Here is a 22,710-nt window from a genome sequence, read left to right on the forward strand (position 1 = left end):
TATTTATTTCTTCTCTTTATTATGTCCCTCCTTTTACCTCATTTGTTTGGACCTCATTTGTTCTTCTTTTTCCAGTTTCAGTAACTATGAATTTAGACTATTCATTTGGGATTGTTCTTCCTTCTTTAAATAGGTTGGAATTGCTATATACTTTCTTCTTAGAACTGCCTTCGCTGCGTCCCACAGAAGTTGGGGTGTTGTGCTGTTGTTTCCATTTGTCTCAATATATTGCTTGATCTCTGTTTTAATTTGGTTATTGATCAATTGATTAGGAGCACGTTGTTAAGTTTGTGAGCCTTTTTGTTTTCTTTGTACATTTCTAGTTTTATACCTTTGTGATCTTAGAAGTTGGTTGGTACAATTTCAATCTTTTTAAATTTACTGATGTTCTTTTTGTGGCCTAGTATGTGGTCTATTCTGTAATGTTCTATGTGCACTTGAGAAGAATGTGTATCCTGCTGATTTGGGGTGGAAATGTTCTATAGATACGTTAGGTCCATCTGTTCTAATGTGCTGTTCAGTGCCTCTGAGTCCTTACTTATTTTCTGTCTGGTGGATCTGTCCTTTGGAGTGAGTGGTGTGTTGAAGTCTCCTAAAACGAATGCACTGCATTCTATTTCCACTTTTAATTCTGTTAGTATTTGTTTCACATATTTAGGTGATCCTGTGTTGGGTACATGGATATTTGTAATAGTTATATCCTCTTGTTCGACTGATCCCTTTATCATTATGTAATGTCCTTGTCTCTTGTTACTTTCTTTGTTTTGAAGTCTATTTTGTCTGATACAAGTACTGCACACCTGCTTTTTTCTCCCTATTGTTTGCATGAAGTAATTTTTTCCATCCCTTTACTTTTAGTCTGTGTATGTCTTTGTGTTTGAAGTGAGTCTCTTGTAGACAGCATATAGATGGATCTTGCTTTTTTTTTCCATTCTGTAACTCTGTGTCTTTTGATTGATGCATTCAGTCCATTTACATTTAGGGTGATTATCGATAGATACATACTTATTGCCATTGCAGGCTTTGGATTCATGGTTACCAAAGGTTCAAGGGAAGCTTCTTTACTATCTAACCGTCTAACTCAACTCACTTATTACGCTATTTTGAACACAGTCTGATGATTCATTTTTTCTCTCCCTTTTCTTTCTTCTCCACTCTTTGTATGTTAGGTGTTTTATTCTGTACTCTTTGTGCATTCCTTGACTGACTTTGTGGATAGCTGATTCAATTTTACTTTTAGTTAGTATTTACTTGGTCTACTTCCTTTGCTGTGGTTTCATTGTCTCTGGTAACAGCTCTTTAGCCTTAGGCATACTTCTGTCTAGAGCAGTCCCTTTAAAATAAATTGTAGAGATGGTTTGCGGAAGAGAAATTCCCTTAACTTTTGCTTGTCTGGGAATTGTTTAATCCCGCCTTCAAATTTAAATGATAATCTTGCTAGATAGAGTATTCTTCATTCGAGGCCCTTCTATTTCATTGCAATGAATACATCATGTCATTCCCTTCTGGCCTGTAAGGTTTCTGCTGATAGCCTGATGGGTTTTCCTTTGCAGGTGATCTTTTTTCTCTCTCTGGCTGCTTTTAATACTCTGTCCTTGTCTTTGATCATTGCCATTTTAATTATTATATGTCTTGGTGTTCTCCTTGGGTCCCTTGTGTTGGGAGATCTCTGAACTTCTATGGCCCTAGAGACTATTTCCTTCCCTAGATTGGGGTAGTTTTCAGCAATTATTTCTTCAAAGATACTTTCTATCCCTTTTTCTCTCTTCTTCTCGGTACCCCTATAATGCAAATATTGTTCCATTTGGATTGGTCACACAATTCTCTCAATATTCTTTCATTCCTAGAGATCCTTTTTTCTATCTTTGCCTTAGTTTCTCTGTATTCCTGTTCTCTGATTTCTATTCCATTTGTAGTCTGCTCTTAAATCCTTCTGTTGTTTTATTTCTGTTATCTCCTTCCTGAAGTCCTCCCTGAGATCTTGAATATTTTTCTGTAGCCACATTAGCATGTTTATGACTTTTATTTTAATTCTTTTTGAGGAAGATTGGTGATTTCAGCCTCACTGAGCCCTCTTTCTGATGTATGAGGGATTTTGGATTGAAAGAGGTTCTTCTGTCTTTTCATGGCAATGGGAGTGGTTGCTGGAGAGTGGCATGTGTGTTAGCTGGGATAACAACATCCCTTCCTGCTTGCTGTTCACCTTGCATGTCTCCGCTGCCTGTGCTGGTTAACTGCACACAGGGAGCAGGCTCTGGGTTAATCCCCTAGGCTTCCATGAGCAAGGCAGCCCTCAGGATGGCCTAAGGCACTGGCAGAGGTCGCAGGTCCACAGCATGTTTGTCTACCTCAAGAACAAGGCCTCTTCATGCCTCCCGGTCTCCGCGCTCCTCTCTGCTGTCTATGCTGGTCAACCACATACAGGGAGCAGCCTCTGGGTTAATCCCCTGAGCTTCCATGGGCGGGGCAGCCCTCAAGATAGCCTAGGGCACTGGCGGGGGTCGCAGGTAAGCAGCATGTGTTCTGTCGCAAGAACAAAGCCCCTTCATGCCTCCTAGTCTCTGTGCCTGTCTCCTGTCAGTGCCAGTCAACCATGTGCAGGGAGCAGCCTCTGGGTCAATCTCCTAAGCTGCCATGGGTGGGGCAGCTTTTGGGATGGTCTAGGGTGCTGGCAGGGGTCGCAGGTGAGCAGTGCGTGTTCTGCTGTGAGAACAAAGCCCCTTTGTGCCTCCTGGTCTCTGCTCCCATGTCCACTGTCTGTGTCGGTCAACTGCATGCAGGGAGCAGCCTCTGGGTCTGGGCTGGTTAGCTGCATGCAGGAAGAAGCCTCTGTGTAAGCTGAGTGGTTGCTGTTGGTGGGGCTGCTCTCTGGCTGGTCTGCAGCAATGGCAGGGATAGCCAGTTTGCTTGCAGGTGCCTGTGGGGAGGAAGCAACGGCAGGCTGCTTATCGCAGTGAGGAGCCTCAGAGCTGCGTTGCCAAGCAGGGGGATAGGGCACCTGAATCTCCTTAAAGTTCCCAGCCTGCTGGGCTGAGTGTGCTGGGATGATTTTGTCCAATTGTTAAACCCTCGTCCCTTTAAGACTTTTAAAATGCCTGTTTTTTTTGGTCCCAGGGCAGCCAGCTATGGGAACCTGTTCACAGTCTTTGTGTCAGATTTTGCTTTTCTGCTCCTCTAACATCCAGAGCACCATGCAAAGAGTGTCTGTGCTCCCCGGGCAGATTACTAGAGCTGGTTATTTAGCAGTCCTGTGCTTCCACTCCCTCCCTGCGCTGATTCTTCTCCTCCCACCAGTGAGCTGGGGTGGGGGAAGTGCTCAGGTCTCACTGGGACGTTGCTTTGTACCTTACCCTTTTCTGTGAGATGTTGGGTTCTCACAGATGTAGACTGGCTGGTGTACTGTAACTTCTGGTCACTCTTTTAGGAATGGTTGTATTTGCTGTATTTTCAAGATATATATGGTTTTGGGAGGAGATTTCCACTACCCTACTCATGCTGCTATTGTTTCCTCCTACTCCTGCAAGTTATATTTTCGACATGAAAATAACTAATATTCCCACAAAAACTAAATATTCTCAGTTGATTTTTTACTTTTATTAGAATTTTACTTAAGATCAGATTATCAAAATGATCAAGGTTAGATTATTAACTTACCTCATAAGAACTTGGAAGTTTTAGTTTCAAACTCAGAAATTTTTTAATAGTTCCCACAGTTACACGTGTAGAACATCGAATGAATTTCTTCATCAAACCCTAAAGGAAATAAGGATTACTAATTAAAATATTCTACCTTAGTTTTAATGAAATCATAGGTAAATTTCCACTATCATTTTGAGTATTTTCAAAATGTATTCTGAAACTGTTTAAATTTACAGCTAATACTTGTGCTTAGAATGTCTTAATTCTTGTACACTTACATGAAGCTCTTTAAGAGTGTACTATCATAAGAATTAAGAAACCCTGATAAACAGATAATCTGTATACCTCTAGACATTTTGGTAAGGAATACATCATGAGTTTAATTGAAAACAAAGGTCACAAAAATATAAAATATTTTTATATAATGTCACTTAAAGCATGAGGAACATTAGAAAGTCTCATAACTTTTAAATATGTTTAAGAAGAGCAGTGATTTCAAATGGTTGCAAATGATTTCTAAGGAGCCATTAGGGTTCAACAGAGAGAAGCCAGTTAGGTCCCAAGATCCCAGCAACAAAGCCGTCTGGAATGAACTGTTGGTTGGGGAGAAACATGCCCAGTCAGTGTTTGAGTGATGGCAATATTTCAGTGGAAAAATAATGTTCTATGTGCCTTGATTCTTCTCATTTCACCAGCACTATGAGAAGTGCTAATTCACTATTTAAGCTTAGACATCACTAAAATTTGAGAACCAATCCGGAATGGACATTCAAACTGAAAATGTGTCAAAATGAGGTTGTAGACATAGCAAACATGAACCATTCCTTTATGGCTGAATAACCTTCTGTGGGCAGGTTTATCACATTTGGTTTATCCATTCATCAGATGATGGACATTTGGTTGACTCTTTGGCTATTATATAACTATTATTACTATGCTATTGGAATATTCATATATAAGATTTTGTGTGAACAAATGTTTTCAATACTCTTGGGTAAATATTTAGGAGTTTAATTGTTAGGTCATATGGAACTGTTTAACTTTTTTTCTTTTGAGGAGCTGCCAAACTTTTTCACAGTGGCTGCACCATTTAACTTTCACACTAGCAATGTATGGGGTAGGGGGTGGGATTTCAATTTCTCCACATTCTGCTCAATATATTATTATTTCTTTAAAAAAAAGGTTTTTGTTTTAGTATTATTAACTTTTAAGGTAGGGTATGTAATTTTGTTGTTGATTTGTAAGAGTTCTTGATATAATCTGGACACTAAAGGTTTATTAGATATGCAATTCGCAAATAGCCAATTCTATAGATTGTCTTTTCACTTTCTTTTTTTTAAGGTATCATTGATATACAATCTTATGAGGGTTCCACACAAGCAACATTATGGTTTCAACATTGACCCATATTAGCAAGTCCTCCCCTACTACACTGCAGTCAGTGTCCATCAGTGCAGTAAGATGCTATAGAGTCATTACTTGTCCTCTCCATGCTATACTGCTTCCCATGACCTACCTATATTGTGAGTGATAATTATAATACCCCTTAATCCCCTTTTTCCTTCTCAAATCCTTCCCCTTTGGTAACTGCTAGTTCTTTCTTTGAGTCTGTGAGTCTGCTACTTTCTTCCTTCAGTTTTGCTTTGCTGTTATACTTCACAAATGAGGGAAATCATTTGGTACTTGTCTTCCTCCACCTGGCTTATTTCACTGAACATAATATCCCCTAGCTCCATCCATGCTGTTGTAAAAGGTAGGATGTTGTATTTTTTTCTTTTTATGCCTGAGTAATATTTCATTGTGTATATGTACATCTTCTTTATCCATTCATCTACAGATGGACACTTAGGTCGCTTCCATATCTTGGCTATTGTAAATAGTGCAGGAATAAACATAGGGATGGATATGTCTTTTTGAATCAGGGATCTTGTTTTCTTTGGGTAAATTCCTATGAGTGGAATTCCTGGGTCAAATGGTATTTCTGTTTTTATTTTTGAGGAACCTCCATATTGCTTTCCACAATGGTTGAACTAATTTACATTCCCACCAAGAGTGTAGGAGGGTTCCCCTTTCTCCACATCCTTGCCAGCATTTGTTCTTTCTTGTCTTTTCAATGTTGGCCATCCTAACTGGTGTGAGGTGATATTTCATTGTGGTTTTAATTTGCATTTCTCTGATGATTAGTGATGTAGAGCATCTTTTCATGTGTCTGTTGGCCATCTGAATTTGTTCTTTGGAGAATTGTCTGTTCAGATCCTCCACCCATTTTTTAATTGCGTTATTTGCTTTTTGAGTGTTAAAGCATGTGAGCTCTTTATATATTTTGGATGTTAACCCTTTATTGGCTATGTCATTCACGAATATATTCTCCTATACTGTAGGATGCCTTTTTGTTCTACTGATGGTGTCCTTTGCTGTACAGAAACTTTTTAGTTTGATGAGTCCCACTTGTTCATTTTTGCTTTTGTTTCCCTTGCCTGAGCAGATATGTTCAGGAAAAAGTTGCTCATGTTTATATTCAGGATATTTTGCCTATGTTTTCTTCTAAGAATTTTATGGTTTCATGACTTACATTCAGGTCTTTGATCCATTTCAAGTTTACTTTTGTGTATGGAGTTAGACAGACAATAATCCAGTTTCATTCTCTTACATGCAGCTGTCCAGTTTTGCCAATGCCAGTTGTTGGAAGAGCTGCCATTTCCCAACTTTATATCCATGGCTCCTTTATTGTATATTAACTGGACATATATGTTTGGGTTTACATCTGGGATCTCTATTCTGTTCCACTGATATGTGGGTCTGTTCTTGTGCCAGGACCAATTTGTTTTGATTATTGTGGCTTGGTAGTAGAGCTTGAGGTTAGTGAGTGGAATTCCCCCAGTTTTGTTCTTCCTTGTTGGGATTGCTTTGGCTATTTGGGGTCTTTTGTAGTTCGACATGAATTTTAGAACTATTATTCTAGTTTGTTGAAGAATGCCGTTGGTATTTGAATAGGGATTACATTGAATCAGTAGATTGCTTTAGATAGGATGGCCATTTTGACAATATTAATTCTTCCTATCCATGAGCATGGGCTGTATTTCCATTTATTGGTGTCTTCTTTAATTTCTCTCATGAGTATCTTGTAGTTTTCAGGGTGTAGATTTTTTACCTCCTTGGTTAAATTTATTCCTCAATATTTTATTCTTTTTGATGCAATTGTGAATGGAGTTTTCCTCATTTCTTTTTCTGCTAGTTCATCCTTAGTATATAGGAATGTACAGATTTCTGTGTACTAATTTTGTATCCTGCAACTTGGCTGCATTTAGTTATTAGTTCTAGTAGTTTTGGGGTGGACTCTTTAGGGATTTTTATGTACAATATCATATCATATGCAAACAGTGACAGTTTAACTTCTTCCTTACCAATCTGGATGCCTTGTGTTTCTGAAAAGGTCTGATTCCCATGGCTAGGACCTCCAGTACTATGTTGAATAAAAGTGGGGAAAGTGGGCATCCTTGTCTTATTCCTGATCTTAGAAGAAAAGCTTTCAGCTTCTTCGCTGTTATGATGTTAGCTGCGGGTCTGTCATATATGGCCTTTATTATGTTGAAGTACTTGCCCTCTATACCCATTTTGTTCAGAGTTTTTATGATGAATGTACAGTGAATTTTGCCAAATGCTTTTTCAGCATCTATTGAGATGATCATGTGATTTTTGTCCTTTCTTTTGTTGATGTGCTGTATGATGATGGACTGTCAAATGTTGTACCATCCTTGCATCCCTGGAATAACTCCCAGTTGATCATGATGGATGATCTTTTTGATGTATTTCTGAATTCAGTTTGCTAATATTTTGTTGAGTATCTCTGCATCTATGTTCATCAGGGATATCAGTCTGTAATTTTATTTTTTTTGTGGTGTCTTTGGTTTTGCTTTTGCTTTTAGCATGATGCTGTCCTCATAGAGTTTGGAAATATTCCCTTATCTTCTACTTCTTGGAAAACTTTAAGGAGGATGGGTATAAGGTCTTCTAAATGTTTGACAAAATTTAGCAGTGAAGCCATCGGATCCAGGCATATTGTTCCTAGGTAGTTTTTTTGTTTACCTATTCAATTTTGTTGCTGGTAATTGGTCTGTTCAAATTTTTTGTTTCTTCTTGGGTCAGTCTTGAAAGGTTGTATTTTTCTAGAAAGCTGTCCATTTCTTGTAGGTTATCCAATTTCTTAGCATATAATTTTTCATAGTATTCTGTAATAATTCTTTGTATTTCTGCTGTGTCTGTAGTGATTTTTCCTTTCTCATTTTTTTTCTTGGTAAGTCTGTCTAGGGGTTTATTTTTATTTTTTTAATTTTCTTGAAGAACCAGCTTCTGGTTTCAGTGACTTTTTTTCTATCGTTTTATTCTTCTCAACTTTATTTATTTCTGCTGATCTTTATTATGTCCCTCATTCTACTGACTTTGGTCCTCATTTGTTTTTCTTTCTTGAGGTAAGCCTGAATTGGTATGTTCTTTCCTCTTGGAACTGCCTTTGCTGTGTCCCACAGTAGTTGGAGCACTGAGCTGTTGTTTACATTTTTCTACATATATTGCTGATCTCTGCTTTTATTTGGTCATTGACTCACTGATTATTTGGGAGCATGTTGTTAAGCCTCCATGTGTTTGTGGGCTTTTTTTTGTTTTCTTTGTGTAATTTATTTCTAGTTTCATATTTTTGTGGTCTGAGAAGCTAGTTGGTAGTTTCAATTCTTATGAATTTACTGAGGCTCTTTCTGTGGCCTACTATGTGATCTATTCTAGAAAATCTTCCATGTGTACTTGAGGAGAATGTGTATCCTGCTGCTTTTGGGTGGAGTGTTCTGTAGATGTATTTTAGGCTTATCTGTTCTACTGTGTTGTTCAGTGCTTCTGTCTCCTTACTTATTTTCTGTCTTGTTGATCCTTCCTTTGGTGTATGTGGTATGTTGAAGCCTCCTAAAATGAATGCATTGCATTCTATTTACCCCTTTAATTATGTTAGTATTTGTTTCACATATTTAGGTGCTCTATGTTGGGTGCATAGATATTCATAATGGTCATATTTCTTGTTGGACTGACCCCTTTATCATTACATAATGTCCTTCTTTGTGTCTTACTTTGTTTGAAGTCTGTTTTACTGGATAAAAGTACTACAACTTCTGCTTTATTCTCCCTATTATTTGCATGTAATATCTTTTTCCATCCCTTCACTTTTTAGTCTGTGTATGTCTTTGGGTTTGAAGTGAGTCTCTTGTAGGCAGCATATAGATGGGCACATTCAGTCCATTTACATTTAGGGTGATTGTCAATAGATATGTAGTTATTGCCATTGCTGGCTTTAGATCTGTGGTTACCAAAGGTTCAAGGGCAGCTTCCTTACTAGCTAAGAGTCTAACTTAACTCATTTATTATGCTGTTTCAAACACAATCTAAAGGTTCTTTTCTTTCCTCTTCTTCTTCCTCCTCTACTCTTTATATATGTGTCATATTCTGTACTTTTTGTGTATCCCATGACTGACTTTGTGGGTAGTTGATTTAATTTTGCATTTGCTTAGTAATTAATTGGTCTGTTTCCTTTACTGTGGTTTGATTTTCTCTGGTGACAGCTCTTTAGCCTTAGGAGCACTTCCATCTAGAGCAGTCCCTTTAAAATAAATTGGAGAGATGATTTGTGGGAGGTAAATTCCCTCAAATCCTGCTTATCTGGGAATTGTTTAATCCCTCCTTCAAATTTAAATGATAATCTTGGCAGGTAGAGTATTCTTAGTTGGAGGCCCTTTTATTTCATTGCATTAAATATATCATGCCACTCCCTTCTGGCCTATAAGGTTTCTGCTGAGAAGTCTGCTGAAAGCCTGAGGGGCCTTCCTTTACACATCTTTTCTCTCTCTCTGTGCTGCTTTCAGTACTCTGTCCTTGTCCTTGATCTTTGCCATTTTAATTATTATATGTCCTGGTGTTGTCTTACTATAAGGTCCCTTGTGTTGGGAGAACTGTACTTCCATACGCTGATAGACTATTTCCTTCCCCAGATTGGGGAAGTTTTCTGAAGTTACTTCCTCAGCCACTTCCTATCCCATTTTCTCTCTCTTCTTCTTCTGGTACCCCATAATGCAAATATCGTTCCATTTGGATTGGTTGCACCTATTGGTTGCATTCTATTATTCTTTCACTTATAGAGATGTGTGCCTCAGCTTGTTTTCCTGTTGTCTATTTTCTATTTCATTTGCTGTTTCTTCTACCTCATCTAATCTACTTTTAAATCCCTCCATTGTATATTTCATTTCAATACTGTATTTTTTGAAGTTTTTCTTTCTTGAAGTCCTCCTTGAGATCTTGAATACTTTTCTGTAGCTCTGTAAGCATGTTTATGATTTTTATTTTGAGATCTTTATCAAGAAGATTGGTGACTTCAGTTTCACTTTGCCCTCTTTCTGGCATCTTCTGCTATATTTTTCTTCGTACAAAATTTTTTTGCTGTTTCATTTTTGTAGTGATTCCTATGGAGTAACTGTAGGTGGTGCTCTCTAATGCTCATAAGGTCTCTCTGGAGCTGCACAGTGCCTGTAGCTATGGTGGAGGTCACAGGTGAGTGAAACTGGTGCCTTCCAGGAAGGAAGAGTTCGTTCCTGCTTCCTGGCTGCAGTGCCTGCCTCCAGTAACAGGGCCAGTGGGCCAAGTGTGCAGGGAGGAACCAGTTATGCCCTGTAGCTGCTGTAGGCAGGGCCACCCTCTGGCTCACCTGGTATGATGGCTGAGGCAGCAGGTGTGCAGGACCAGTGCCTGCTGGGAGGAAGGAGCTGTAGGCTAGGTATCACAGTGGGGGGCCTCAGGGCTGCAATGCCAGCCAGGGGGGTGGAGCATCTGATGCTCCTGAGAGTTTCCAACCTGCTGGGCTGAGTGTGCCAGGATGACTTTGTCCATCTGCTCTTTCTCCTCAGCAGTGAGCTTTGTGTAATCTGCCCCTTTAGCACCCCTCTCGCTGTAATCTGCCCCTTTAGCACCCCTCTTGCTGTTGTGAGGTCTTTCAAAGTGCCTGCCTTTCTTTTGTTCTGTAGGGGCTGGTTGTGTGTACCCATTCTCCACAAGTGGCTGGAATCTTAATCTCTCCCAGTATTCTGCCTGTCTTTGCTTTCCAACCCCACTAATCTCCAGAGCAACATGTAATGTGCATTCGTGCTCCCAGAGCAGATCTCCAGGGCTGGGTTTTTAGCAGTCCTGGGATTCTACTCCTTCCCTGTTCTGTTTCTCTTCCTCCTGTGAATTGGGGTGGGGGGAGGGCCAGATCACAGTTTTGCTGCTTTACCCTTTTCTGTAAGTTCTTCTCTTTCCCCTAGATGTAGGCAGTCTGTTCTGCAGTCTTCAGGTTGCTCTTTCAGGACTAGTTTTTATTTGCTGTATTTTCATGTTATATGTGGTTTTGGGAGGTAGTTTCTGCCTCATTTCTCAGCCATCTTTTTCCTGTCCTTGTCTTTTTACTTCCTTAATAGTGTTATTTGATATTCAAAAGTTTTTAATGTTGAAGTCTAATTTATCTATTTTTTATTTTGATGCTTGTGTGACGGTGTAATTTCTAACAATCCACAGCCAAATCTAAGGTATGAAAATCTATCTCTATGTTTTCTAAGAGTTTTATAGTTTTAGCTGTTATATTTAGGTATTTGATCCATGTTGTGAGTGTTTTTGTATATAGCATGAGTTAGGGATTGAACTTGATTTTTTTGTATGTGGACATCCAGTTGTTCCAGCACCATGTGTTGAAAAGGTTATTCTTTCCTTTTGAATTATCTTGGCCCAATGTCAAACAATAAATTCTTCATCAATGTATGGGTTTATTTCTGGCTCTCAGTTCTACTTTACTGATCCATGTGTCTATCTTTTTGCCAGTGTCACACTGTCTTGATTACTGTAGCTTTGAAGTAAGTCTTGAAACTGGGACTTTGAGTCACCCAAATTTTTCTTTCACTAGATTGTTTTGACTATTCTAGGTCCCTTGGACTTCTATACAATTTTAAGATCAGCCTGTCAATTTCTGCAAAAAGGCCAGTTAGAATTTTGGTTAGGGTTTTCACTGAGTAAGACTGCAACTCAGTCTTCCAATCTATGGACACAGGATGTCTTCCCACTGTATTTAGGCCTTCTTAATTTTTTTCAATGTTTTATAGTTTTCAGTGTATAAACCTTATGCTTTTTTTGGTTAAATATATTCTTAAGTATCTTATTCCTTTTGATACTATTGCAAATGGAATTTATTTTTCATTTTGAGGTACATGCAATAAAATGTACAAATCTTACTGTACAGTTTGATGAATTTTGACATGTGTATATATGGTCATGTAAACATAGCCCAGATAAAGATAGCAAGCATTTTCACTAATTATTTTTCCCTTCATTTATTTCACTCACCCTGTGCCCCTTGGTAACCACCAGTCTCTTTTCTGTGTCTGCAAGTCTATTTCTGTTTTGTTTTTAGATTCCATGTAGTGAAATCATAGCTTTTGTTTCTTATTTCACTTGGTGTAATACCCTCTAGGTCTATCCATATTGTCACAAATGGGAAGATTTCATTCTTTTTTTATGGCTGAGAATTATTCCATTGTATATGTATATACTGTATCTTCTTTATCCATTCATCTATTGATTGGACACTTAGGAGGTTTCCATATTTTGGTTATTGTTAATAATGCTGTAATAAATCTAACAGTATATATATATAATCTTTTGGAAAATTGGAAATGATGGGTCATGTGGAATTTCTATTTTTAGTTTTTTTAGAAATCTCCATACTGCTTTCCGTAGTGATTGAACCAATCTCACCAGCAGTGTACAAGGATTCCCTTTTTCCACATCCTTGTCAACATTTGTTATGTCTTATTGCTATTAGGAATTCTGGCTTGTATGAGATGATATCTCATTGTGGTTTTGATTTGCATTTCCCTGATGATTAGTGATGTTGAGCATCTTTTCATGTGTCTGTTGGCCATCTGTATGTCATCTTTGGAAAAAAGTCTATTCAGGTCCTCTACCCATTTTTTTAAATTGGATTATTTGTTTTGGTGTTGAGTTGTATGAGTTCTTAATATATTTTGGGTATTAGTCCCTTAGCAGATAAATCATTTGCAGATATATTCTCTCATACAGTGAGTTGCTTTTTTGTTTTGTTGGTTTCTTTTGCTGTGCAGAAGCTTTTTAGTTTGATGTAGTCCCATTTGTTTATTTTTGCTTTTGTTTCCCTTGCCCAGAGAGATGTATCCTAAAAAAATTACTAATGCTGATGTTCAAGAGTTTCTTGCCTAGGTTTTCTTCTAAGAGTTTTATGATTTCATTCTTGCATTTAGGTCTTTAATACATTTGAAACTTACTTTTGTGTATAGTGTATAAGACAGTGATCAAGTTGCATTCTCTTGCATATAGGTGCCCAGTTTTCCCAACATCATCACTGTCTGTTCCTCATTCTATATTCTTGTCTTTGTCATATGTTAATTGAATGTATAGGCATGGGTTTATTTCAGGGCTCTCTATTCTGTTTCACCTCTCTATGTATCTATTCTTGTACCAGTACCACATGTTTTAACCACTGTAAGCTTTGTAGTATAGCTTGAAATTTGTAGAAGAGCTACAAATTTGTTCTTCTTTCTTAAGACTGTTTTTACCATTTGGGGTCTTTTGTAGTTCCATATAAATTTTAGGATTATTGTAGTTTAGTAAAAAATGCTATTGGCATTTTGACAGGAATTGCATTGAATATGTAGATTGTTTTGGGCAGTATGGCCATTTTGGCAATATTAATTCTTCCTATTCATAAACATGGCATATCTTTCAATTTGTTTGTGTCCTCTTCAATTTCCTTCATCACTGTCTTTCAGTTTTCAGAATATAGGCCTTTCATCTCCTTGGTTAGATTTACTCCTAGATATTTTATTCTTTTTTATATTGTAAATGGAATTGTCTTCTTGATTTCTCTGTTAGTTCATTATTAGTATATAGAAATGCAACAGATTTCTGTATATTGATTTTGTATCCTGCAACTTTGCTGAATCCAGTTATTAGTTCTAATAGTTTCTTGGTGGAGTCTTTAGGGTTCTCTATAGTATCCTGTCATCTGCAAATAGTGACAGTTTTCTTCCTCACCAATCTGGGTCCTTTTATTTCTTTTCTTATATGGTTGCTGTGTCTAGGACTCTAGTACTATGTTGAATAAAAGTCATTTAAATTTTTTGCCATTGAGTATATTAGCTGTGGTTTTATTGTATACAGCCTTTGTTACGTTGAGGTATGTTTAATCTATCCCCACTTTTTTGAGTTTTTAGCATGAATGGATGTTAAATTTTGTCAAATGCTTTTTCATCATTTATTGAGATGATCACATGGCTTTTATCCTTCCTTTTGTTAATATATTGTATCACATTGATTGGTTTGCAGATATTGTACCATCCTTGCATCCCTAGAATAAATCCCACTTGGTTGTGATGAATGATCATTTTAATGTGTATTTCTGAATTAGGTTTTTTAGTATTTTGTTGAGGATTTTTGCATCTATGTTCATAAGGGATATTGGTGTTTGTTTTTTTTTTGTAGTGTCTTTGTCTGGTTTTGGTATTAGAGTAATGCTGGCCTCACAGAATGAGTTTGGAGGGATTAAAAAATTCTTTATATAGTTGAAGCCACAAAAAATAGAAGTGACTTCCTAGGATGAACACAGATACAGAATAACTGAGTGGATGGCTGGGTATTAGGATATACTCACATGTATCAAGTAGAAGACAGGAAAAAGGAAAGCCATTGTAGGAATGGCCAGGGAGAAAAGGTAAGAATCAGGGTAGCGGAGCAGAAGTCATATATGCTATGAAAGTTGTTTTAAGAATGAAGGCACAAAGATGAAGAAAAGTCTATAAAAGAAAGAGTGAATGGATAAAAGGTCAACTGGAGTAGTGAATGTCAAAGATGTCAAAAAGAGGATGATATCAAGGCAGAGCATAGAAATTTTTTTAGATGAATTTCTAAAATTCAATGCTTCATAACTTTCATTCTAGAAATCCTGCAAAGAAGTAGACTTCACATTTATTTATGAAAAGATATTCAGCGTTTCTAATGGCTTAAATTTTCACTACAAGATTAACACATATATTAGAGAGTTGAAGGAAGATCACAATCTCTATTAAGAACCTTCCCAAAAGGGGATACAGAAATGATTCGCAATTAGAGAAAGGTAAGGTTAGTGAAATCCCTGATGGAAACACTGGAAGGATCAATAGGTACAGTGGCCGCTTCTCTGAAGACTGCTGCACTTACCACCTGCCTTGTCCAATTAAGTTGACTAAATCAACTTAATTGTTTATATGTATAAGACCTAACCAAAGTTCTTGAGTGAAAAAACCTTACTATATTTTCACTGCCTAATATTTACGAAGTGGATAAATATTAATGAATCACTATGGTCATATATATTTGTTGCAAGATGGGAAATCTGAGTTGAAAAATTGGTTTTCATTTCCTAATGGGAAAATATCATTGAATATATTAGTATAAAATTCAACGCACTGGTCTAAAGATTACACATTGGAAGTAAAAGAAAATAAGAGACACTAAATATTGAATGTGGGTATTTGAATAAAACATAGACTACAAAGAGAGATTATATTCTTAATGGATGATAAGTATTAGGATAAAAGTGACAAAAATCTAAGAGCTGAAGTACATTTATAGTGAATATTTATAATAAAATGAAATATTTCCATTATGAACAGTGAACATTTATAATGAAAATGAAAGTTGCTTGCCATAAAAAATCAGAAAACATTATCTAAACACCATTTACAGACCAAAGAAAATCAAAGGAAGTAAGTAGGGTGTTTAAACTATCTAGTACAGTGACCCTTTACAAACAGGATCAATTAGCAGATAAATACATAGGGAAATTGGTTTAGAAATGGAGATTCCATAAGAAATATCTGGGATCCTTAAAGAACATTAAAAGTTCACAGGTACTTTATGACATCCAATTTATTTAAAAACCAATTAATTATTCATAATATGTATTACCTATGACATGGATAGATTTTTCATATGCAAATAAAAATAAAGGAGAAAAAGTTAGAAGAGGGTGAATAAAAGGGTTGGGGACACTGCTAGACTTAAAATGATCTGAGTCCGAGTTGGTTACCACACATGAAAAGGGAGTAACAATGTATATGACCTCCCAACAAAGGTATAAAAGGAGGTGAAAAGAGAAATAGGTGTGATTCTAGGCATTAACCACTAGATGGTGGCATTGGCCCAGGATGGTTCAATGTGGGGTTTGTGGGGTTTGAAATCAGGTGCCTGTAGAAGCAACTGCTTGGCCATTTGTAGATATGGGACTGTCAGAGAATGATATCCTATTTGAATATTTTAGTAAAAACTTTGAAAGCAAACATTTTGAAACATTAGGAAAATTCAACAACTATCAAAGGTTTACTATAAAATAGCTATAAAAATACATCTGTACTTGGTGTCCACTTACCTTTACTACATTGTCCCCTGATTGCCCATTATTTCTTAAACAATCTAGACATATAGCAATTTGTGGGTCACTTCGGTGATAGTCTTTGTCATCTTGATTTTCATCACCTTCTTCATCTACTTTAGGTTTGTCAACTTTTGAAGTATCATCTGTATAATTTAAACAAAACTAAGTTAGAATTCAAAGTTGATTTTAAAGTTAAGCAACACTGTATTAATCAAAACAATAATCAACTATAAAAATTAGCAGTTTTTGGTGGAGAATAACTTAAAATTTTATTACCTTTAAAATGTTCCAACCAACTCAACAATGAAAATATATTTTTAAAAAACAGTCAGTCACTTACTAACACACCCTAAGATTTCTAGGATCACTGGGACAGCCGCATGATTCAGGACTAGCTATATTTGGTCACAAAACTGATTGCACAATTACTGACTGGACTACTTAGAAAGTAGACAGGACATAAAAATATTCCAAATTTTATATACATTTAAATTTCAAATTATTAGATTTCATAAAACCAGCCTAGCAAAATATAACAGGTAGAATGAGTATGTATGTAGCTATGCAACATGTTAAAACCCCATAAAGAAATCTGAATAGCATACTTCATATTATGCACATGTATTTAACCAACGAAATACCTGCAGCCTACATACAATGCAAGTATATTTGCTGATTCACTCATTTATTGAGTACTTTTCACTCTATGTTAGTCAGGTACTGTGCTAGGCCTGAGAGAACAATATTGAAGCTTAGAATGTTATTCTCATAGTGGTCAGGGTACAGGAGGAGAAACAGGCAAGTAAACAGACAGAAGGAAGAGGTAAAACAGACTGTGTGCACACACATACAACAGGTAATAAACCCAAACTCTGGGGCAAAGCAGAGATTCAGAGATTTCCAGATAAAATACCTTCTAAGCTGAAACTTGAAAGAATTAGCCAAATATCACAGTACAGAAAAGCCCAGAAAAAAAAGCAATAGGTGAGCTCCTCTTTAATGACTGTAGTAAAAGTATCACAATTGTATCGTAAAGGACAGGTGAGTTTTCTTGTGTGTTCTTTCTTTTACAACCCACTTCAATAGGAGCTGCCTTTTCTGAACCAAACTTCCAGCTCCAAGAAAAGATCCAAATTCTCCACCTTAAATGAAGACCAAATATTATAAAATACTTTTTTTTAAAAAGGGAGAGGTAATGGGAAAAGCAAGATAAACACAAAGTAGGCTATGGTCCTTCACAAGTATATAAGATACATAGAGTCATGAATTAAACTAGATTTACCATATAGCTTCTGATAACAATCCCCTGTGCTCCTGTCCTCTTGAAAAAGTAGTCAAAAACTGGAACGTTTAGTCAACTTTATATTATCTATTTTTACTATACCACTACTGTCTAAATTACAGTTTACACTTTGGTAAAGCAAGTCTTTACCCAAGTCATTTTTTGGTCAGGCTTGGCTTTGCCCATTTTGTTGTTATAGATCAAAACAACTCCTTGCAACTTTATTCCAGTCATTCAAAAATATTCTCAAGCCTCCTCTGCTATATGAAGCCAGCCCTGCACTGTTAGGCTGAACTAATAAAACTGGACAATCCTACAATCTTACCAGAAAACCAGAGGTAGGAGACTGAGCTCACAAGTAAGCCTACAAACACACACACACACACATCCTTGAAAGATTCAATAGTATTCAGGTCATCTTGAAATGAGTAACATGGGGAAAGGACCATACTTCCTTATGATTTTCAGGTACGTTATACTTTTTTTTTTTCCTATGTGTGAATTATATACATACTAAAAGCCTTTTCTCTCCCCAGTAATGTTTGCTACTTTGTTGAAATTATTACAAATCATTCATTGCAGAGTCTCCTGGGACCTAGAAATTTGGATACTCAGGAGTTGGGAAAAATTCCCATAAACATCTAACAAATTATTTTTCAAATATAGGATATATAAATTTGTATCATCTGAGCTCCATCTATGAAAACTTCATTCCAGATTCTCAGAGCATAGGAAGATCCCCTGATCTGGCTCTCAGGCACGTCTCAGTTCTCTTTGCTATTAAGTCAAACATACAAAATAAAGTACAGTAAACCAAAAATCTTCACCGTTTTGTTTGCTGGCTTTGGTTATTTCTTACTTTAGTTTCCTTTAACTCTCCAGCCAACACTGCTATAATCAGTAGTCAAGTTTTCTGTTTAATCTCCCTTTTCTCTTCCCAAATTCCAATTTCCTTTTTCTAGTTACCTTCAGCTGCAGTGACTCCAGATTTACATACATGTATATAAATTAAATCTCATGATATCATATGCAAGGTTTATAATCAAGGTTTCAATATGTAAAGAAAGGGATATGTGATTTCTGTACAGGAGGAAGTTGTGCTTTAAGAGAGATTAGTTCACCAAAGCTACAAAAAACTGACCAGTGTGAGAGATTCTAACAGATAGAGATTTTTTTTTTAAAGTCACCTTGTCCATTTTCTTGAGGTTTATTTTTCTTCCAAAATTCAGATTCACGTTCAAGTTCTTCTAATTAAAAAAAAAAGGAAGTATAAAAATAACAGAAACAACCACAAAAGCTTTAAGAGAAACGCTGATTTCATAAAACACAGAAATGTGCAAGAAGCCAAAGAGCAACTTACGTTCTCGTAGTCCAGGGACCAGCTTAAATATAATTTCCTCTAATGTATTATCCAACCTTCCAAAGAGGAAAAAAGATACTAACAATGAAGACATCAAAATCAGCTGAGACAGTTTCAGATGTGTATCTGATATGTATCACAAATGCAGAACATACAATATTTTAGCACAACTGTTACACCCAATTCCCCTGCATGGGGAGCACACCTATTCTAGTCTTTCCCACAGTGGTAGACTGAATACAGAAAGGTTCCTGGTCTCTAGCTCACCCTGGATCTATACACGCTAAGCATGACTTTGAAATTCTTCCCTCGATTAAGGGATGGCGTTTATTTCCCCATGTCGGGAATACTGGCTACCCTTGAAACATGCTTACATCAACCGAATGTGGCACAAGTGCCAATGTGCTCAGCTCTGAGCCTAAGCATTAGGAGGTGCCACCTGCTTATGTGCGTGCTCTCTCAGGATCCTGCCACTGTGGGAACAAGTCTGGAGGATGAGATGCCCTGTACCTGGGAGCCCAGCTGCCTGCTAAGGCCATCTCAGACCAGTTCACTGACAGCCCAGCCCCTGCGTGAGCGATTCTGGCCAAGATGGGCAGAGCAGCTGACCAGCCAGCAGCTACCTGTAATTCCGTGAGGGAGCCCAGCCAAGATCAGAAGAACCACCTAGATCCGTGAAACACACACAATTGTGAGGAATAATAAATGCTTTTATTGCATTAAGCATGACACTTAGGGGTGGTGTCATTGCTGGTACACCTGCTCTCAACATCTCTACCATGGTTGTAGCTTCTTACTGTAAAGGAAATAACTTCTGTTCTCTTCTGAGCGATTTAGACCACTCAGTCATTCTATCTTCCTAGGCAAAAAAAATGTAAAATATCTTGATGTTTCTGTTCCTTTTCCTGCTATGTAAGTGTAACTCTTCCTTCTCATGTCTTTTATTTTTTAATCTTGTTCTCTTGCTCCCATAACACCCCTTCTCTTTCCACCTCCTCCATCCTGTTCAGCAGCAGTCCTCTTCTCTGACTGCAAACATGTATGGTTTTTCTTACATCTAAAAAAAAAATCCAAAAACCTTTGCTTATTTTCTTAAGCTGTTTCTCAGTCTTTTCTTCCAACTAGAAAAACTCTGAAAGCATAACTGACATTACATTGTATCTGTTGTATACCGTTCTGCTTCTTTTAGTCTACTGAACTCCCCAAATCATCCATAACTTCCTTCGAAAAGGTTTAAATTTTTTGAATAATTTTTAAGAGTCATTTTTCTTCTGTGTTACTCTGTAGTAATGTGAGTGTTGCCTAACATTGCCTCCTTGAAAAATTTCCTTTCCTGGTTTTCTTTTTTTTTTGCTATCTACTCTTATTCCCTAAGTATTTTTCTTTTCCCAACTGCCTCTATGTATGCGTATTCTCCATTGATCTACCTTCTTCTGATCTTTGCTTTCCTTAAGGCTTGCATCCCACATTTGTGACTTGAAACCTAACATATAGGCAGATAACACATATATACAAACACACAATACACGTCTTTGCTGAGATCAAGTTCTGTATTTCCAACAGTTATTGAACAGTCTGTTGAATAACTCAAGCACCATTTTTTATTTATCTATGTAAGACTGTCTCATCTATCCTCCTTCAAGAAAATAGAAATGATACTACCTCTTTCCCAAACAGGTTCAAAATGCAAGAATAATCGTAACCTCTCCATTCACACTCCTGCCAAGCCCCACTGACAGCTACTTCTCAATGTTTCTCCCACCTCGTCTTTCTACACCTCCCCATCTTTCCACTCTCTCAACCACCAGCCCTTGAGAACAGTACTGGGCTACTTTCCTTTAACCTGACATGCTCACCAACTTTCCATAAGCACTAATTTGATCATTATTTGCACCCTCAAGAATTAATTTCTTCTCACCACCTGGCTTCAAGTATTAGTTAGCTGAAGTCCAACCTATAAACTAACTGATGCTATTCTCTGATCACCGCTCTTGCCCAGCCGACCACAGCCGACCGGCTCCCTCAGTCATCCCCAAGAACGCCTGTCTCCTCCAGATGGCTTTCTCCCTCAGGCTCTCCATCCTGCCTCAAACACTCCTTTCCTTCTCTCCAAGCAAAGCAGTGTCACGAGACTCAAATACTGATATCCACAAGGTTGTCCCAGACTGTTTAATAGCAGTCAGACTTAAAACAAGAATTTCTCATCTTAATGGAGTATTTTTGTTCTTATCCAAGTAACATATGCATATAATTTACAAATCAAACTTCCCCATAAAACTTTTATTAAAATACATTCTCACATCCCACGCTCCCGGCATCTGATTCCTATAACTCTAGAGGCAAAGCACTTTCAAACCCAGCCTATTTCTTCCAGCATTTACTTCCATATATATATATATAAAACATGTATGCATATATCTATAAAGCATATATATATACACACAAAACCATACATATATATATATATACACACACACATTAAAATCATGCTTTTCCTGCTGTTTAGGTTTTTCTATTTCCTTTTATAGAAGATAAAGGTTTAGTTCTCTGGTATCATCCTGTCACTTCCTCCCAACATACAATTTTTCCCCACTCTCATCTTCACGATACAGCCTTATGACACTTTTAATAACCAGTGTTTACATAGTTATGATTATAAAAATATTCACAGTATACTCTGATTACAGATACCCCTTGTTCTATGTTTTTCTTTCCGTGGATTTAGTAATAGCTTACTTTTCTTCATTTTCTATGTACCTATTCCCAAGTTCTCTCAAAGAATTTCTTCTATGTACAAACAGATCAGGAATCAACTAGATATCCCTCACCAATTTGATGTTCTCTCTGTCTTTCTAAATCAGTTTAGGACTGATTTACTCCATGGTCAGTCATTAAAGCCACACCCTTGCAAATACCTTTGATTTCCTTGCCCATCTCTAACTTGCTCAAAATTACTTGGTGTAACTAACTGCAACTCTTCGTTAACTCTGCACTTGCACCCATGGCTGGGAAAAAACCCAGGACAGCCACACCCCTTTAAATTCCTAACTACAATGCAAATATATCTTTAAGGTTGCCAGGAGCCACATTGTGCTTCCTCAGTCCATTTACTGTCTTGCTGTCTTTACAACACTTTTCTTTCCTCAAACCTCTACATCCTCCTTCTCCATCTTTACTCTTGGCTAATAAACCCTTTCTCAATGAAAGGCTTTTGGACTCTGACCACCATATCAAGCTACAGCATCTGCACCCATGAATATGCGCCCTTCTGCCTGCTGCTCAGGTGATCTGTCAATGCTCCTCTATAAAGCTATCCTCATCTCTTACCCTATTAGATGCCAGTCCCTCTCACCTACTCAAGACCATTGCTTCAGCAATCCTCCCCCTCTACCCACTCTCCTGCATTATTAACTTTATGCTCTCCACTGGATCATTCCCTTCAAATGTGCCATCATTTCTCCCATATCAAAACAGAAGAGAAACCTTCTTGACTGTACTTCCACTAACAGTTACCATCCCATTTCTTTGCTCCCATTTGTGGCAAAACTTGAAAGCATTGTCTATAGTCACTTTTCTAACTCTTCCTCCTTTTCTGTTTTGAAGCAAACCAATTAGATTTTTGCTTCATAGCTCTACTGAAAGTGCTCTTGGGAAGGCTGATGACCTCCATGTTGCTAAACCCAACTATCCGTTCTTGGTCTTCACCTTCCTTGACCCTGAACAGTATTTAACTCTGTTGATCTCTCCCTCTTCTTTGATACACTTTCCCTCCTGAATTTTTCCTTCTACTTTACTGATTGGACTGTTTCAGTTTCCTTTGCTGGTTCATCCTCTTCTCCCTGCTCTCTCAATGCTGGAATGCTCCAGGGCTCAATCCTTGGTCCTCTCCTCTTCTCTCTCTGTACTCACCTTTGTAAGTGATCT

General features: G+C 37.3%; 1 protein-coding gene across 5 annotated transcripts in view; it reads right to left on the reverse strand.

The window, feature by feature from the left end:
• The window catches only part of PCGF5 (polycomb group ring finger 5), a 127,435-nt gene that overhangs the window by 24,384 nt on the left and 80,341 nt on the right, over positions 1 to 22,710 (reverse strand). For 4 of the 5 annotated variants that reach the window (XM_073240710.1, XM_037002641.2, XM_037002640.2 and 1 more), the window contains exons 4-7: positions 18,787 to 18,842; positions 18,614 to 18,673; positions 16,139 to 16,287; positions 3,655 to 3,753 (exon numbers count right to left, since the gene is read on the reverse strand). In XM_073240710.1, the coding sequence (XP_073096811.1) occupies positions 3,655 to 3,753; positions 16,139 to 16,287; positions 18,614 to 18,673; positions 18,787 to 18,842 (364 nt within the window). The remainder of the gene's footprint in view (positions 1 to 3,654; positions 3,754 to 16,138; positions 16,288 to 18,613; positions 18,674 to 18,786; positions 18,843 to 22,710) is intronic. The other variant, XM_073240709.1, reaches the window with a different exon arrangement.

Source organism: Manis javanica, chromosome 7 (assembly GCF_040802235.1).
Source record: "Manis javanica isolate MJ-LG chromosome 7, MJ_LKY, whole genome shotgun sequence".
Taxonomy (NCBI): Eukaryota; Metazoa; Chordata; class Mammalia; order Pholidota; family Manidae; genus Manis; species Manis javanica.